This window comes from Cryptomeria japonica, chromosome 7, assembly GCF_030272615.1.
Source record: "Cryptomeria japonica chromosome 7, Sugi_1.0, whole genome shotgun sequence".
Taxonomy (NCBI): domain Eukaryota; kingdom Viridiplantae; phylum Streptophyta; class Pinopsida; order Cupressales; family Cupressaceae; genus Cryptomeria; species Cryptomeria japonica.
The window spans coordinates 419,577,243-419,597,528 of NC_081411.1; the positions used below are offsets into that span (position 1 = coordinate 419,577,243).

Here is a 20,286-nt window from a genome sequence, read left to right on the forward strand (position 1 = left end):
TGAAGTATTTGTTGATGATATCATTTTTGGAGGTGAGGATAAGTTATGTATGGAATTCGATGAAAATATGAAGAATGAATTTGAGATGTCTATGATTGGGGAGATGAAATTTTTCTTAGGTTTGTAGATTACTCAGAATGATAAAGGAATTTTCATCTGTCAAACTAAGTATGCTAGAGAGTTGTTGAAGAAATTTGGTATGGAAAATTCTAAACTGATTGGTACCCCTATGGTTACAAGTGACAAATTGACAAAGAAAAATGTATTAGCTTCGATAAATCCTACAAGGTATAAATCTATAATTGGAGGTTTTTTATATCTGACTCAGACTAGACTGGATATAATGAATGCAATTTGTATTGTATCAAGATATCAGAGTGATCCTAGATAGAATCATGAGTGTGCGGTGAAAAGAATTTTTTAGGTATTTGCAAGGAACAACTGAGTATGGTTTGTGGTATCCTAAAGATGATGACTTTACACTATGTGCATATACAAATGCTGATTGGGTTGGAGATGTTGATGACCGGAAGACCACATCCGGTGGAGCTTTCTTTCTTGGAAAGAAACTTGTTTCATGGATCAACAAGAAACAATCATGTACTTCTTTATCTACTGTTGAAGTTGAGTATGTTGTTGCTGCTACTAACTGTACACAAGTTTTATGGATAAAGAAAATGTTGAAGGATATAAGGGTTGATTGCAATGAACCGGTAGTTATTCACTGTGATAACTTTGCTACTATTGATATATCAAAGAATTTGGTATTTCATTCTAAGACTAAGCACATTTCTATCAAGTATAATTTTCTGAAGGAGAAGGTGGAAGCAAATGAAATCAGACTAGTTTATGTGAACACTATAGAGCGGATTGCATATATCTTCACTAAACCTTTGCCTAAGGAATCATTTGACTACTTCAGAGACGGATTGCGAGTTTCTGCCCCTCCGGTGGAGACTTGAGTGATGTTGATTGGCATCAATTCAGTATGCATTTATCAATGTTATCATTCACTCCGAATTGATGTGTTGATGCTACTACTCAGGGGGAGTAGTCAACTATGTGGTTTAGAGGTTTTATGATTTTTCTTTGATGTTTATGTCAGATTTCTGGCATTGATGTCAAAGGGGGAGAGATATATGTGAAAAATAGAGCTTTACAGAGATATCATTCACAGGGGGAGTTTGGTCTTTGATTCAGAACTTTATTGTCATATCATCTTAGAGAGTTTGTTGGATGTATTCCATTGGGGGAGACTTGTTTGGCATTTTCTTGGCACTTGGATGTTTTTCACATCTAGTGTTGCTATCAATGCCAAAGGGGGAGATTGTTGGCAATTTGGAGGAATTGATTATGTGTTGCATTGATGTTTTGTCATTGATGACAACACTAATTGTTTTGCTATCTACTGGCTTCCGGTAGAGTGGTTGGATTTTGATGACGATTAGGAGATTGGTCTCTAGTTTGGTTTGGATTGTGGAATTGGCTTGGATTGGTTATTCATGTGTTCCTAATGTGTATCACATTCTGTTGGTTCAGATTTGATGATCTGGATGCTATCATTTTTTCTAGTAAGCCTTTTGGTCATCGATAAGGGTTTTATAGGCAACGCTTTGATGAAGATCTTTTGATGAATCTGATAAGTGGTGTTGGTGCGGCTTCTAGAAGGTTATCAGGATGCTGATGGTTATCATGTTCATATTCCAGTTGTTCGTGGTGTTTCATTTGGCTTATGACGACCTATTTTGGGTCTGGTGTTATTCTGCTAGGTTATGGACTGGTTTGCGTAGCGTGTTGGTTGATGCTCCCGATGTGTCACCGGTTGGATTTATTGTTTGGATTATGTTGTTTCGGTCTTTAGGCCGACTTGGTTTATCATTGGTTTGTGGGATTATGTAACGAATCTATAGTATTATCTTTTAGGTGGCCGACCTAATTGTATAGGTCTCGGGTTGGTATAAAGATGATGTAAGATCTCTTTGAAGATCGGTGGTCATGGGTTATAGGATTATCTGTGTGCGAATAAAGTTGTAATCATATGCAGAGGTTTTGGTCGATCATAGGTGATCGAATTGGGTTTGTGAAAGAGGTTTAAGACCTCCGGTATTGAGCTTAACCAGAACTGTACTCAGGCATAGGAGATGCTATTCTTGCAGTTCACTCATCTTTCCGGATTGTAGTCTGGATTTCTTTGTAGTCAGTGAGGCTCCTTTTGTGATAAGCAGTGTGCTCTAGGCAATGTGCCTTCCTGCATTTGCAGACCCCTCTTATTATAATCACATACTTGTTGTAGAAGTATTATCTGACTGTGGGTAGGCTTCCCACCATGGTTTTTCCCTTTACCGGGTTTTCCACGTAAAAATCTTGGTGTTATGTATTGTGGATGGTTGGTTAATTGTTTTGTGATTTATGTTTATGCTTAACTGTTACATCCGCTATTCCGGTATTTGGTTTATGCATTCTGGTAGAAAGGTTTTGTGTGCTTAAAGTTTTATAATATGTTGACAACTGATTCACTCCCCCCCCTCTCAGTTGTCCACCAGTTATCCTAACATAATCTACCTAGCTAGGAACTTGACATTTCATTGCAGGACCAAGCACATTGATTTTCAATATCATTTTGTTAGAGATATGGTTGAGAATGGAAGGGTGAACTAGTTAAGGTAGAGATTTTGATGAATGTTGTAGATTCTTTAACTAAGGTTGTGAGCACAAAAAAGGTTAGATGGTGCTTGAAACATCATGTTGGTACCCCTCTCGTTACTCTTGTAAGGTGTTCAACAAGTGGGAGAATTTTAGGAATATGGTCTCTCAATCTTGCAATTATAAAAGTTTACTATTGATAAATGAGCACGAGGGTTGCAAGAGGGGTACCCTCTTGTGAGGCTTGAGGGTTGCACACACCATGGGGTTTAGGGGTAGTGCCCTCGAAAGTCACATTTTGTTTATAATTTATCGATGTAAATTCTGATCATTTATGATTAGGTCATAGGTCTAATAGTGAATATTATGTGTATTTTTCTTGCGCTAGAAGACAACTCTATATTATGATGGCATTGTGTTATGACTATGTCTTGTGATGTATTATGAGAGTGATACCTGTTGAGTTGCCTCTAGAGCTCATTGGTGATACTCCTGTGAGAAACTTATTCTGCAACTATATTGTAATCTGTTGTCAGTTTCTAAATTATATTTTGTACAACTTTTGGAGTGTGGAGTTTTTCTCTCAAAAGGGTTTTCCCCTATGCAAATCATTGTGTTGTGGTATGCATGCTATTTATATTTATTTTTGTTAAGTTTAAGTGATTGTTGTAAAGATATTTTTTTTTGCATCACCTTTCTTTAAATATTAGTGTAAGAAGTTGTTCCGCTACCTTAACTTCTTTACACCTCCCTCTTATCTCTTTTTGTTTGATCTTTTTACTGTTATGACTTTTAAGTTCATAACCCTTTCCCTACTTAATAAAAAACAATATAATTAAATATATAAATATTTATATCAATTAGATCTATTTAAATTTTTTTTGAAATGGATCAACTATCTTATAAGCTAATTTTGCTATTATATCCTCTTCCGCTTTCGGTTGTACTTTATGGTTGCGAAGCATGGGCCAACACCACCTCTAACTTATAATGGAAACAAATTGAGCAAATTAAAAAATTCTTGATCTCAAACAAATTCAAACTCAAAAGTTCAGTCTCCTATGTTATCATGTTGAGTGAAGTGGGGGTTGCGCCTATTAAAACAATTGCTTTGACAAGACTCATAAGGTATTTGAAAAGAATTGGGCAAATGGAAGAGGGTCGATGGCCTAAGGTCTTCTTCAATGACACATTATGCATAAGAAAGTAGATTTGGATGCGACAAAATAGCAAATGGTTTAGAAAATGAGATATATACTTGAATACGTGCCCCATGGATAGTAAGGAGATAAAGGCTTATGTTATGGATAAGTTCCACAAGCGTACTTGGGGTAAAGAGCTAGGGAGAAAGAAAAAATAATATATTGAAGAGTTTAACCCCTCTTGTAGCCATCATCAAAAGCATACATAGGGGCCAATATACCATGGAATGCCAAAATCCTCACTGCTCAATTAAGAACTAATTCTCATCAACTCCGCTATGAAATCGGATGTTCGAAAAGACCAATAGAAGCTTGGGAGGAAAGAGTGCATTTTTTCCACTTCGAGTAAAGTTGGAACTGAAAAACACTTCATTCTTGAATGTGATGCTTTCAAGGCCAACAAAGACAGGGACACTGATCATCACACTTCGGATAAAAAAATTTGAAATACAGAAATTGATTTGTGAAAGGGTCTCTTGTAGTAGTGTTAAAATAATTTCTTCTTCTATCCTATCCTATCCTATCCTATCCCATTGCATTCAATTCTAGTATCCTTGTCAGAAAATCAAGCTGCTGACTGTCAGCTGATCTAATTTATAATAATAATACCACCTCTGCAAATGGCACAGAAGGTCACGTGGCGAATTCCAGTGTATTGCCCACTGAGTGACAAAGGCTAATGCAACCCACTGCTTGACAGCGATATTCCTTATATTCCTCATTACATGGTGAGGCACTAAAGGGTGCTTGGTCTCTTGAACGTCATTAAATACTTTTATTCCACTTCATTTTATCTCATCCAGTGAGCGATCGTCTTCCACTCTGCAATTTTCCGTCTGAGATCATGGCTTTCAAGATACCCATTCGACAACTCTTTATAGACGGGGAGTGGAGAGCGCCCATCAAAGGAAATCGCTTCCCCGTTATCAATCCTGCTACTGAAGAAACAATAGGTATGGTTTAACTCTCGACATCTTTTTATTTTGTTACCCTTCTCTTTTTGTCACGGCAATCAAATTGATAAAGTTTGTTAGAGACATATTGAGACCACTTTAGGTAAATTTGTAGCATCTACAGCAATCTCAGAGAGGGAGAGAGAGCCGTAAGGTTTTGACAGGGTATATTAATCTATGCACAAATCAAAACTGCCATCTTGTGGAATATCAGTTCAGATCAGAGAGTTCTATAATGAATGCTTCGCAAGGCACAACACTTGCCAAATGTTTTGCAAATAGAATTGTCCACTACTCTGTTTGACCCGAACTATTTCAAACAGAGAAATTTGTTACTTCTGACAGTTTTCTTTTTGAACTGAACTATTCCAAACAGAAATATGGCTCACTTCTTGAACGGCTTAACCCTTGCCGAATTGCCCCCAAGTCATAAAAAAGTTGTATATGTTATTAATTAAGTGCGCCAACTTTAAAGGATAGATTTTAAATCAAATATATGTACACCTTTTTGTAGTTTAAGCCAAGTTAGATCTGTCAAGTAGCAATGGCTAAAAGTTAACTGAAATGTGCGAAAGGCACACTTTTTTATAGGTTTAACCATCAAACATCTCCTTCAGGTGTAATTTATCATGGCTCAAATCATCCAAATGTCTATCCGGGCACTTAAAGGCAAAAGTTGGCTCAATTTTTGGTTGGCTTAGCCAGTAACTTTCTCCGCTCCTCTCTTTCCTTAGTCAGCTGAAAGTTACAAACAGGACACTTTATGAAACAAGTTTAAATGATGATGCCAACCTAAATTGGACAATTTATCAGCTGTTCACAACAGAAAGAATACTGTTTCTACGGGTCTGTGCAAGATTTGCAGTGCCATTATGAAAAGTTGTTAAGTACAGTAGCAGTAAAGTGCAATTTTCAGTGTTTGGGTCTGCTATGACAAGAGCTTTTTGGACTCCGATGGTGTTATAAACAGTCATAACAGCTCTAGACATTTGGTACAATGGTGTTTATGCTGTATACCTTCTAGTAAACAGATCTGTCACTGCAATATTTTGCCGAAAGCAGCTTGTTTCTCATTCGCATAATAGGCAGCAACAAAGTTTACAACAGTTGGAGAGATCACTACTGGAGTAGCAAACCTTTGACTGGGGTTGGAGTAGCAAACTTCCTTTGTCTTTGAGTGGGGTAACTCTCTTGTAAGATAAAAATTTGGGTCTTGCATGGATATGCTTTTAACCAAAAAGCAGGAAAGACTCAAATTAAAATTGAAAGAAAAAGAGGAAATACTAGATTAGGTTAACACGGGGCAATATGGGGCTAATAGCCTAGTTTTCCCAGAAAATAATGAATAGATTTTCAGAAAATGAGGAACAAACACAAAGATTTATTCCCATGAAAAGACAGTTTGAAAGAAAACTACAAGAAGCGTTTAGACGAGGAAATGTTAATAAAAACGGATACATTCAACTAGGATTTCTAGACTCATAGATCTAAATTTTTTAATGTTACAGCCTAAGTCACAAGGTTCGAATTCGAATTCAAATTCGAATTCGACAACCATGAAATTCGGATGAAATTCGACAAGGGAAAAATTCGAAAAAAAATTCGGATAAAATTCGCCTTCTATAATTTTGTTTATTTTTAAATATATGTATACTTCTAATAAATTATCAGAATAGCGACCCTTGTTGGAGAAAATCCGAGGGCAACCCAGCAGTTGCAGACACCCATGACCCAATAGATACAAAGCATATACAAAGAATACCCACGACCAGCTGAGTTGTGTTTAGAGGCGAATAGCAGTGCTTTATAGAGGAAATTCGATTAAATTCGATTTTTTTTATAGAAGTTTGAAATTCGATTAAATTCGAACCTCATCCATGAAAATCGCCGTATCCTGTGACTTAGGTTACAGCTATTGTTGCATCAAATAGAAAACATGTATTTTGAATAAACAGTTATTTCATCCACCACATTACAGGAAGCATTTTAGAGAATGGTTGCACAAAAAAACATAAGAAAAACCTACAGGTTAAAGAACTAATACATACGTTCATAGTCCAGCAATATAATTCTTTATCGAGTTCAAATATTGGAGAGCTTAAAGTCTCTCTGTTCTTGTACGAATGTCTATAAATGAAAAGGTCCCTAGGAAAGAACCCGCCACCCCTTTTACACAATGATCTTATATATATAACCTTTCTGTTGTAACACTGTCATAACCATTTCGTGAAAATCTGATTTTCTTGAAATCCATATGTAATATTTTTATGACTATTCTTTGAAATTCTTATTTTCTAACTTTAAAGTTCACGTTTAGGTCATAAAGGAGATTTAGTGAAATTTAAAATTGCGAAGATAAAGAAAGCTAGAAGAGAGGATGTCTTGGCATTTTTCTTCTACATGTATCAAGGAAACGACACATTTCGACTGTGGATTAATTTCATCTTTGTTTTGCATAAACTAACTTGAAACTGAAACAAGAATAAAGTCTTCTGTAAATTTTTAACCTAGAACGCACCAAATTGATTGCTGGAAAGTTTTCAATGCCACGTTCCAAAGCTCTCTTCTTTGCACAGATATGGAGGAAGTTGGTAAAGGTTGTGGAGATTCGGCCTTTACACTTGCCAAATGTATTCACTTAAAAGCTTCTAAAGTCCGTTCAATGAATCCATTCTATATATATCTTGCAATCATTGTGGTTAATTGGGTCTATGTAGTGTGGGCCTTTGCATATCATTTCAAGTTTCTCTATCCTTTACACTTTGGAAATCTTTTTGAATCCTGCTCCAAAAACTCCATTTCTGCATAGGTTGGAGGCTATGGCCTGGCAGCTACAAATCACATGTGAAGAGTGAAATAGTGGGCCTTTTTTCTAGTGAACCATGGGGACGTGTGCCCGCCTCCCCCACCCCCCCAAAACCTCATGTTTTTGGGATGGGGGCGGGACGTCCCCCCGCCATTCCTCCACTGCTGCCAGGATGCTGGAGACTTGTTGGGGACGCCAAGGACATCCAGACGTCTCTGGGATGTCTTGGGGACACCCAAGAGTCCCCTGGCAGTCTCGGGGACACCTAGGAGTCTCCATAGCCCCCACTCAAAAACTGGTTCCCTAGGCGAAAAATGGTGAAAGTTTTGTGAAAATGGAATCCTTGTTTTCAAGTCATTCTCATTTGCTTCATCAAAATATATACATGAAATAAACATTTAAGTGTAAGAAAGGAAAAAGACATGCTTTAAGTTATATTTCATGTATATATTGGTTGGATATTTGAGAGTGGTTTTAGATCTCTAGGAGTTATAATGCAGATTTTAGGTTTTAGAAGATTTATGGATTTTCAAATAGTCAGATTTCAGTAATCAGAAAGCTCCTATCAGCATTCTCACTCTTTCAATCTCACTCTCTTTATCTCCCCCGAACTCTAGACCTCTCTCTCTCTCTCTCCCTATCACTCTTCCTCTATCCCCTCTCTCTACTTCTCTCTATTCCCCCCAAATCTAGACCTCTCTCTCTACATCTCTCTCTCTCTTAGCCCTTGACTCCCGCAAGGGGTGCTGCCCTCAACCTTGTTTTGGTGTTGCCCTCAATCCCTCATGAAATTATAAATCTAAGCAATTAATAGGCCAATGATGAATCCTGATCATAAAAATCTACATAATACATTTCCCTTGGTTGCAAATCTCTGCATGTTCATAGTCAAAGCCATAATCAAGATCCCTGTAAGGGGCACTACCCCTTGACCCCAAACCTCCATCCACCATTCTTATTGTTTATGCAATCATTTCCACGTTTTTTTTTTTTATGTTTTTAACTTTTTTAATTATTAGTTTAAACCTTTAAATTTCACTTAATACGCCAAAGCTTCATTTGCAATTCTTAATACTTATTCTTGGTTTGCATTTTGCTCTCAAAGTTCCAAGACTCTACCCACCATAGTTAATGATCAAATTTCAAATTTTCAATGCAATCATTTTCATGTTTTTGATGTTTATCAGTGAAACTTTACATAGTGTGGCAAAGCTTCATTTATAGTTCTTATACTTATTCCTTACACATTTTTTTTAACTAATTTTTCAATTATTTTATCTATTTGTGCCGCCCCCCAGCAGTGCCCAAACTTAGGCCCTTGGTCCCCCCATCCCCGAAACCCAGCCCCTTGTCCCTACGTCCCCCCGTCAGGAAACTCTGTGGAACACTGTTTTTCTTTTGAGCAAGTGCTTTAGTGTTTTGTAAGGTTCACAAACTATAGAAATTGCTGACACAAATTTTCCTTTTGACATTGACATTTTGGGAGGTTAGCAAACCTTGAAAATCCCTGATGTGAATGTCACCAACATTTTGGTGAGTTAGAGAACCATTAAAACTGCTGAATAAGATCATGTTGATGATTTGGGAGATTTTAGACACAACGAAAGGGCCGCTTGAGAGGTTTGAGAGCCAAGAAAATGTTGAGAATTTACGATATTTGCTGCAGCCTTTTGAAGTCTTGTGTAGTTTGGGGTTTGGACGAAATAAGGACTTTGCACTGCCCTTAGTGAATTCAGGGTTGGAGCTCAACTTCATATTTTCACTATTTCAGGGTTTAGGAAATTAATTTCAGTTGCAACTTGCAAATTTGGTAAAATCTCCCATTTGCAACTTGCAACTACATTTCGTAAAACTGGAAAGTTTAACAAATCACACTTTCAACATGTATTCCAGGAAATGGAAATTTGTAACAACTTGCAATTTTGACTTTTATTTTAGAAACCAAAAAACCTTTTTCCATCTGCAACACAATGCACTTCGGGCTTTTGGAAAACTTTCATGGTTTGCAAGTTTGGGGAACTGTAAATTTTTCTCCATTTGTAACTTGCGATGTATTCCACAATCAGAAATAAATTGCAACTATGAACATAATTTGAAACTTCAATTTGTCTACTGACTTGACCTTTGAGAATGTTTGGGACCATTTGTGACTGAGGACAAAATCATTTAATACTTTTGACCCACACAAGTTGACATCACAAAGGAGCTTAAAACACAATTTACCATTGATGAATAATGTGGGATAACAACTTGACACATGTTGATTCCATGAGCAGAAAAAATATACAATTGCCAAGGTTAAAAATGAGGCCAGCAATACCACATCATGGCTCTATCATCAAACATGTATCATTGTGAATGAAGAGTTAGGAGATCAACAATGAAGGGCTTTAGTAGGCAATGGCAATAGAAAGGGTTCAATCGTGGCTTTTTCAACCTCATCAAAACTTACGCAACGGTCCTTATGGTGTCATAGAATTAAGGAAAAAATTTCCAAGCTTCCAAAGTTGAAGGTTTTGTTGATGTGTTTTTCATGCACATGCAAACACAGAATAAAATACCCAAAAGTATCTTATCCTCTCTTGAACAAAGTTACTCAAATGCTGAAGATTAGCTTAAGGATCACGTGAGATAACTCCAAGGTTCTGGTATGTCGGGTCACGACGTGTGGATAAGCTCAATGGTTTGATGTGATTATGTTGGAATCACAAAGGGGACTTATGTTGAATTGTTGAATGCTTGGATTGCTGGAACTTGATCATCTGATGTTGCAATCTTGTGATGCTTTTTATCCTAAACTAGCCTGAGTTGAAAAAAAGGACAAAAAGAAAGGATTTAGGAAGCCTATTCTAATCCTAAGTATGCAAGAGAAGAGTGAATGATTTGATGGAATCCTACTAGGCGAGGTCTCACCATCAAACTAAACAATTGACACAAGCTCAGTGCAATCTTCTAAGGGATAATTCAAAGATGTTCAAATTATTATCATCAAACATTGATTACCATCCAAGTTAATGCATAAGCAATGGATATATACCAATTCGAAGTTAAGCTCATATCACTCCAGTTGACCACGCAAGACACACTTACAATCAGCAAGAGGTTAGTGGTATGGACTAAACGGATTCCATATAAACGCATTCAACAAATTCTTCCATTCAATCTAATCAACATAAAAACAAAATGAATTGAGAAGTAGAGACCATGCAACTTGTTGAAATGACACATTAATTCACCATAACTTCAATAAAATCATATGTTCTTTACAACAAGGTTTTGGCAACAATCTTTGCCTTCTCCTAATCTAACTTCTACTCTAATTGCTATCTACTATTGAACTATTCTCTATTCTATTCTTCTATTAACCTTTACAAATGAAGAGCTTGAGCTTTATATAGAGAGCTCATTTTACAATGAACGGCCAGGATTGAATCTCCATCAATGGCCAAGATTTTACAATGAAAACCCTAATTAGGGTTTGTTACAACAAACTCAATTTTGGCCAATGAAATAATTACAACATTTTGACACATGTCCTCTCTGGAATATTCGACCAATGGATAACGAGGGTAGGTGCCTCGAAGTTTGTGCCTTCATGGACGAGTCAGGTACATTGCATCTGGACATGCTCATGTGGAACTCCTCTGATTGGTTAGTGGTGATTGGGGCACCATCTTCAACTTGGTCTTGTAGACTTGATTCATCACCATGAAGGGATGTTGAGAGATATCTCTTGATACTCAACCTTTCAAGCTCGCTCAATGTAGTGGCGATGGGAAGCATTGATGTAGCTGAGTCCTTCCTTCATCCTCGCTTGCTTGCCTTGGGGTGATTGTATGATTTCTCCTTCACACTCTTTTGATCTCGTCATGTCTCCATGGTGCGGTGAGAGTTGATATTCCTCTTGGGCATTCTTGTGCTCATAAATGAAGTTTTCCCCTTTACATGGTGGTGTAGATCTTACAATCTTTCTCCTTTTGCTTTGCAATCACCATCGTGTCCCATCTGCAAAACAAAACAGACATGATATCAAACACACATAATATATAACCTTGATAATTCTTCTAACTTGATATATGCTCTGGTTTTATGTGATTTGCAGGTTTGATAAGAGGATTTCTCTCCCAATAAGGGGCAATAGAAGTTCTCTCAAACCTAGTCCAATTCTGCCCTTCATCACTCCAGGTTTGAATACTTTATCCTTCATGCAAGTGGAGACATCAAATTAACTTAGAAGAGACTCTATAAGCAATTTTGCTCCTAATGTGGAGCACTTGAAGTTCGCTCCAGCCTTGATTCAGGTTTGAATACTTTATCCTTCATGCAAGTTGGGACATCAAATTAATTTAGAAGAGGGATCTATAAGCAATTTCGCTCCTAATGTGGAGCACTTGAAGTTCGCTCCAACCTTGATGCACTTGAAGTTCGCTTCAATTTTGATGCACTTGAAGTGATCTTCAAACTTGTCATTGAACTTGCTTTCATTCTATGAGTTCAACCTTGAAGCTTTCAACCATTTTGATGAAAACATGACAAACTAACCTTAGGGAATGCCTCTAGAGGAATTTTGCTCTGAGAGTGGAGCACATGAAGCAAAATTCGCTTCAGCTGGGATGCACTTGAAGTTCGCTCCAAATCTCATGCACCTGAAGTTCGCTCCAAATCACATGCACTTGAAGTTCGCATCCAACCTTGATGCACTTGAAGTGAATTTCAAATCGAAACTAAACCCACTCTCAATTGTTTTCATTGCTTCATCGACTCAAACCTTAAATTTTTCAAACATTCAGTCATGAAAAAATGTCAAACTAACCTCATGGAAGGCCTAAAAGGAAAATTTGCTCCTATTAAAGAGCACATGAAGTGAAATTCGCTTCAAAGGAGCACTTGAAGTTCATTTAAAATCAACACTCTAACTCCCCTTTGCTCACTTACACTCACTTTCCCAACTTCAATACGTCATAGCATGTTCAACATGAGGTCTTAGAAGGAATTTTGCTTTGAGTCTTGAGCACATGAAGTTCGCTCCACAAGGTGTGCACTTGAAGTTCGCTCTAAGAGTGGTGCACCCGAAGTGAAGTGAAATTTGACACTAAGTGATTTCTCGCTCACTCTCCTTCATTTCATCCATTCGTGTTTATTGAAACTAGGCTCATGGTGCGTTTTAGGAACAATTTCGCTCTCAACTAAGGGCATTTGAATTGAATTTCGCTCCTCAAGAGGAGCACTTGAAGTTTTTCGCCCTCGACCTTGAGCACTTGAAGTAGCTTGAAAACACACTTTTTAGTTGAATCTTATTACTTTATGCCTTAGTTTATGCCTCTATATACTATAAGACCTCAAAACTCGCCTTGCTTATGATTTCACCTTCAACTTGAGGCAAAAGGAGTGAAATTTTCTCTGAGAGAGGGGCACTTGAAATTTTGGCATACTTAGTTAAATTTTGCCTCTAGAAGTCACCTCTCATTGTAACATATATAAGTCACCCGAATGATCAAGGAAACACTTGCGTTGTTGATTAGACTTGATTAAGGGTTTCTCTATCAATACCTCTTCAATGCAAAGGCTAAAAGCTAAGGACTCTAACACTAGCCTGGAAAGTAGAAAAAAGTGGGGGTCCCCATTTGCAATGGGGCGATGTGTGAATACCTCACAACAGGTTAAATTTAGAGTATGGGCGTATTATTATGTTGGAATGTCATTTGATTCATGGTGGCTAGGGTTTCATTATGTGCCAAAGGGATCTTCAAGTTTTGATGTTCTCTAAAGGCTTTGTCATGCTGCTGAAGATTTAGAGAAATGAATTAGTGTTTCTCTATGAAAAATTGCTTCAAGATGCTTCAAGGTCATCGACATGCAACATGCTAACTTTAGCACTGACTACATTACGCAGTTATCAATTTCAGGAGTTCAATTTTCAGGTGATGGCCTATTTAGGCCTTTAGGATTTTGTTAGTTTTTCTAGAATTAGTTTTCTTTTTGTTTTTTTTGTAAAGAATTAGTTGTTTACTTTTTTTTTTTTTTTTGGTAGCTAAGGACAAGGTTGCTTCAAAACAATTCCTTTTGGGATATTAATTAATTTTCAAAAATCTCTAAAACTAGATTATTGTAGCCTATAAATTAGTGTCTTGGGCACTTAAACTCTCAATGAGAGGTAAAGTCAGACTCATGTTGCAAAGATTATCATTCAAGCATTGAAGTTGATTTATTGTGTTGTTACGTAGGATTTTGATAAGTGAACTATATTTAGGGTTGGCATCCCAAATCAAAGAAAGTTTTTCCAAGCTTCTAAGGTTGAAGCTTTTAAATTGAGAGGATTGGCATAGTATCATGCTGGAGTATCTTTTGTTCATGGTGGCTAGGGCTTCATTATTTGCCCAAGGGGCACATCAAATTTTGTTGTTCCTCAGAAGTTTCACCATGTCTCAAAAGATCTAGAGGATCCAAGTAGCATTTTAGTGCTGAAAATTGATTCATCTGTTTCAAGTTCATTCACGTGCAACATTTCATTTTTAGCACTGACCATATCTTGCAATTGTCAACTTTAGGAATTTTGTTTTCGAGTGATGGTTATTAGCTTATTTTGCATCTAAGTATTTTATTAGTTGTTTTCTTTTTGCTTTTTTTGTAGTTAGGGATATGATTGCTTTAAAACAATTCTTTTTGGGATATTGAATTTTATTAAATCTCTAAAAGCAGATTATTATAATCTATGTTCCACGGAATTTCGGGGATGGGGACGACAAGGGACACTAGGACATGTTTTTGGTATGGGGGTACTTTTGGGCCATTTTTGGGGTGATGGTAGGAAACGGCTATTAAAAAAGTAGGGGGATCTCTAAAATTATAGAGAAATTTCAAATATGCATATCATAACAATGATAAAACATTCATCATAGACATTAATACATAGCATTAGACTTGAATTGAGATTTCACATGAGAATCAACAAACATGTTACCAAAATTCAAATGCTTTCATTCATCATTGTCAATAAACATATGCCATAAACATTCATAATAGACATAAATATTAAACATCCATAACTATGAAATGACATAAACTGTAAACAAAAAACATAGAAATCCATAATCAGCTGTCCATAATAATGTCAAGTTAGAACTAAGAAAATATATGGTTGTCCATAATCAACACATGGTAGGTCTAAGAGTCTAAATCAAAATCAGAGCTCGAGTTTCTGTCTAAGTCATTGTCAATATGAGGGGCTGCCTTAAGATTCTCAACCAACAGAACCCCTACCAATCCTAGAGGTGTCTCCTCATCCTCAACCTGCATAGCATCTTCGGGATTGAAATCCCAACATAAGACTAGAGTTTGACGATACTTAAGAGTTTGGTGATCCTGTAGCCACAATGCACTGTGAACAGCCACTAACTTCTTCGAACGTCTGGAGGTAATGTGGTTCCTCTTGACTGGTTGGATGAAGCTATATGTGGACCAATTTCTCTCTATAGTAGAGGAACTGGCAACTTGTGAAAGAAGACGAATGGAAAGTACTATATTGACCTAATATAGCTCAATCTGACCTTGCCTCTAGTCTGCCAAAGGTTGGACCATGAAGATTGACAAATGCAAGCCATTGTGTGCGAAGTTGGTAGAATCATTTTCACTAGACATTTTTGCAAGGGCCTTAAAGAAGCCATCTTTCACCTATTCATCACTAGATGGAGCCACTCTCCTAGGTCTCGGTGCATACCATTGGGGATTGAGAGCATAGGCTGCCATGTGAAGTAGGTTGTTCATAATGTTCCACCGTTGCGTCACAATGGGCCTAAGATGCTCCTCTTTAAATGCCAAAGTAGGGTCGGGTCCTTGCTATGAATATCTTGCTTGATCTGCCCAAGCATGCTATCAAAGGTCTCATAAATCTCTCCAAGGTTAGGAGAGTCAGTATCAGCATATCCAATCATTCACACGATAGGTTCAATGAAATAGCAGATATATCTGCAAGTGCAAACAAGTTACAAGTTAGAAACATTTCAAAAATAAAATAATAAAATAAACATTTCAAAAATTAAATAATAAAATCAGCAATGCCAATTTTCTTACCTCATTGTGGACCACTAGTTATCATCAATGATTTTTTGCTTCATACTTGCTTTTGTTGTGCTTGCCTCATGCCATCTAACCCACTCTGCATTGACCACCATGGATTGTAGAGCCCCTTGGACCTCAAGCATCCTCTCTAACAAAATAAAGTAGCTAGCATATCTAGTCTTCACAGGCTTGAGGAATTCCTTTCTCGAAAATGTCCTAAACAATGCAAGTGAAGTGAGATGGTTGCAAATGAACATTTGTACATCTCTAGCCTCTAACACTATTGTCTTCACCTAATCAATTTTCCCAACGTCCTTCAAGGTATTGTTCAATCTGTGCACACAACATGGGGTCCAAAAAATGTGCTTATAAGCACTCTCCACCATCATTCCAGCTAGTTCACACACACGGGCTGAATCAATCACTACGTGCACAACATTATAGGCTCCAACCTCTTCTATGCCCTCTCTCAAAATCTGAAATTGGAAGGTTGCTTCTTTCCTTTTCCTCGAACAATCTATAACTCTAAGAAAACAAGAGCCCACAGTGCTAGTGACAATAAGATTGATGAGTAGCCGATGTTTGATATCAGTCTATCCATCCAAGATTATGGAGCATCCATCCCTCATCCATGTTTGCCTCATATCCTCCATCAAAATAGTCACCTTGGAGTACTCTTTATCAAGAAGGGTGCTGCATAGCTTAGTTTCTCTAGGTGGAACAAATGAGGGACCAGCAGCTATGACATCTTTGAACATTTGTTTAAAATATGAAGAACATGAGACATGGAATGGTAGAGCATGAGCCGAAAGAAACTTAGCAATAAAGGCTTCAGCCTGATCAGCAGCTATGGCGTCTTTGAACATTTGTTTAAAATATGAAGAACGTGAGACATGGAATGGCTTCAGCCTTTATCTCATGCTTTTATGTTAAACAAATCAGCAACATTAGTTTCTCTCTTAGTCTTCTTTGTCATTCATTTGTAGAAATGCCACCCTCTTCCCCATGAGAAGCATCATCCATCGACATAGTAGATTGCAAATTCTTCGTTGAAGTCCCTTTACTTAATGCTTTCCCCTCCATATGCAATCTAGTTGCCTCAATTTTCTGAGCTTGAGTTATTTTTTTGCAACCTCTCACCCCTTGACCACTTATATTTTTGCAACCTCTCACCCCTTGACTCTAGTATAGCTGCCATTAATAAATATGTTTGTGGCACAAATGACACTCCCATTCTCTACTACTACCTGAATTTTTTTTCTTGTCTTTGTCAATTCTTGTAGCAAATTGTAGTAGAGATTTTTTGGGGTCAAATGGGCCTTTTGCATAGTGTTTGAGGATTTGGGAAGGATATTCAAATGGGTTTGAGGAACTGGCTGCCCCTGCTACATTCACACTTCTTGAAGACCCCCCAATGGCTGCCCCACTCTAGTTCTTGGTCTAGTTCGAGTTCTTTCTTCAATTTCAACTTCATCATTCTCACTATCACTACTCCCACCACTATTCTCATAGCTGCTCATGATTTTGTTTGCATAAGAATGTCAAAGAGAGCTGCAAGTTGAAAAATTAACAAAATAAACCCACAATGCCCTCCCTCTTTGGTCAGAAACTTGAAAAAAAATTGAACAAATCTAAAACAAATTGCAAAAACAAATGCAATATGAAAAGCATACCTCTAGTGGAGTGGGTTTTATGCCCTAACCTCCTCTTTCACCTGCTCTTCTCTCCTTGACCAGCTGCTCCTTCTCCTCTTACTGCTATTCTCCAACTTTGCAAATGCAAAAAGAAATGTCTTTTCATCCTTTTTGCTTGTTTTATTGCTGGATTAGGGATTTTATTTTTTTATTGCTGTTTAATGTTTTTGATTAAGGGTCAAACAGGTTTTGAAGGGATCCAAAACCCTATTTACAAAATGCTACCATCAACAAGACATTAGCAAACAGTCAAGAAATAGGCAGCTAACCCACAACAAAAAGAAACGAAACAAAGGAAGGAACTAATTCAGGTTCTTTAGGTTCTCGGCCGTTTCAGCTTCATGTTGAGAGATATTCATGGAGAGCTTTTTCATGTCCTTCAGCACTTGGTTCAACTGTTTAGCTACTCTCTTGAGGCAAGCTCTCGTACGGGTACTAGGTCCTTTGTCATCTTCTTGGATAGTCTGTTTGCCCTTGTTTGAAGCTTCAAGATCAACAAATTGCATTTTAGCTTCTTGCATTTTCTCAAACTTCTCAGTCAAAACCTTTATACTGTCTGCACTACACTTGATGACCTTGTAGCTGAAGTTTACTAAAGTTATCAAATTGTCATTAATATTCTTGTAGTTGGTTTCCAGGTGGGAAATTTTGCCATCAGTCTTCTTTTATATATTTAACATTCTTGACCACCTTCTGAAGTGAGGCCACAACATTTTGACCTTCCTTTTCAATCCACGAGTCACCCTGAAAGTGAATGTCTTTGAAGTTTTTTTTCAAAGCTCGTATTATTGCTGTTTAATGTTATTGATAGGGTCAGCCAGGTCATAAAAGATATAAAAAAAATATTTTTTTTTTGTTTTTGCGTTGGCAAACTGTGCTGGGCTGTTTGTGGACGTTCAGGTGTCCCCGGGACGCTTGGACGTCCCTGACGGCCCAAATCTGTCCCAAACTCGTGCAGGAAACGTTTCCCTTGTCAGGCGCATGTAGGAAACGGATTGGGTATGGCAAAAAAAATGCCCCCATGTCCTCGGTATGGGTATGGGGGTAAAATGCTTGGGGACGCATCCTCGTGGAACACAGATTATAATCTATAAATAAGTGTCTTGGGCACATAAACTTTCAATGAGAGCTGAAGTCATACATATGCTGTAGAGGTCATTCAAGCATTGAAGTTGAGTTATTGTGTTACATATTTGTAAAATCCCTTGCCAAGTTATTTTCCAACAGTTACCCTTATCCACTTCCATTGAATAGATATTTTATGTCATATTTGTATACATGTAAAAAATGAGTTGTTTCTGATTTGAAAGTTTAGAGTAAACTCAATTTGTAATGCTTAATATTCATCCATAATATTACTTGTAACAGTTAAGGAATTTCTGCATTACTCGCAATAGAGGCAAACACCATATTTATTGAATAGAACAGATTACACAATTACAAATATATATTTAATTCTGACCTTTCTCAGCAATGTAGAGACAATGTTTACCCCAAACCAAACAAATTGCCTCCCGTACGGTACCCTTGTGCTCTCTCGGCACCGTCGGCCATACTGTCACCTTCGGTCGTCTCCCTCCGGTTGTCCTTCGAAATGGACAAGTTCTTTAGTAGGTCTCTGGTAGCGTCGATCAGGTTTAGACTTCGCCTTGTTTGTTCCACCAACTCTTCGCGACTTCTTACCCTACGGTGGTATTCTGGCAAACTATAGAGTTCTCCTTCGACACCCTCCGTGACTCATAGGTTCCCTTTAGGCAACCCTACGATAGTGTAGAGAGTGTAATTCTCTCCGTCTATCTTTGCCTCCGCAACCTCCGTGACACCTCTTGGGTTCCCTTCGAGCAACCCCTCGGCCGGTCGTCCCTCGGCAAGCTGCCTTAGCCTACGCCTTCGTTCTATTTGCTATCTAAGATTCAACGCTCTTTGTGCCACTTCCCATTCGTCACTTTGTATCTTTTTATTTTTGTCCTTATTTAGTATATTTGGCATAAATCACTTTCGTACATAGCAAGCACACACCATGTACACAAAAAAAACTTTTTTATTATTTTGCCTTTCAGCCACAATTTATCTCAACATTGTGTCGGGATTATTACAGGGTTCAATTTCCCCTTCGTCTCTTGCCATTCGCTCTGCGTCCCACGACGATTGTTCCGTTTGCGCTTCGTCGGCCTTTGGGTTAATCTCACCGACGGGTAGGCCCATCGTGTCTGTACGCCATCCGTTCCTTCCTTTCCTGAGTATGTCTAGGCAACGGTGCCAAATGTTTACCCTCTTGGGTGAATAGCAACACGTAATGCAGAATAGTAATGCCATAGATATCACATAAAATATAAGAGATGTTATTCCATTCATAATCGTGTCTCTTTGTACAAGTTACCTCCAAGGTATATAAAGGTACCGAGGGGGTGCGAGTGCCAACCGTGGCACCGTAACTACCATCCCTCGGTTACCGACTAACCAAGACAATTACAACTTAATTAACTAGTTTTATTCGTGTACAATATTGCTGCCAACAATATCTTTATTATCACATGAAATTATTGTAGAAGAAGACCAAAGATCGTCAGCCAGGGATTAGAGTCGATCCAACTAGATCATTCTCAGCAACATCATCCCCCCCAAGAAAAGAAGTCGTCTTCGGATGACGTAATACAAAATAGAGATGACATTAAACAGAACCAAGGTAGAGAACTGCAGGAATTGCTGATGCCAGTCGAGCCCGGAACTCATACACCTGCTGCATCCTCACCTGAAAACCCTTTTCTGCTACCATCAAACTTGTCTGCAAAACACGCTTTTCAATCTCAGCCTCCACCAACTGCTACTCAAATGATACTGTCTCCCTAGCCAATTTGTCCTCGATAGCCACCCGCTCTGCCCTCGTGGCATCCAACTCCTGGGTACGCTGAGCTAAGTCTCACGCTACT

The 20,286-nt window shown here is 37.9% G+C and overlaps 1 protein-coding gene across 1 annotated transcript in view; it reads left to right on the forward strand.

Annotated features, from left to right (window-relative positions):
- The first annotated feature begins 4,335 nt into the window (after positions 1-4,335).
- The window catches only part of LOC131065597 (aminoaldehyde dehydrogenase 2, peroxisomal), a 133,094-nt gene continuing 117,143 nt past the window's right edge, over positions 4,336-20,286 (forward strand). The window contains exon 1 of the mRNA XM_058000159.2: positions 4,336-4,798. Within this exon, the coding sequence (XP_057856142.1) occupies positions 4,690-4,798 (109 nt within the window). The 5' untranslated portion in view covers positions 4,336-4,689. The remainder of the gene's footprint in view (positions 4,799-20,286) is intronic.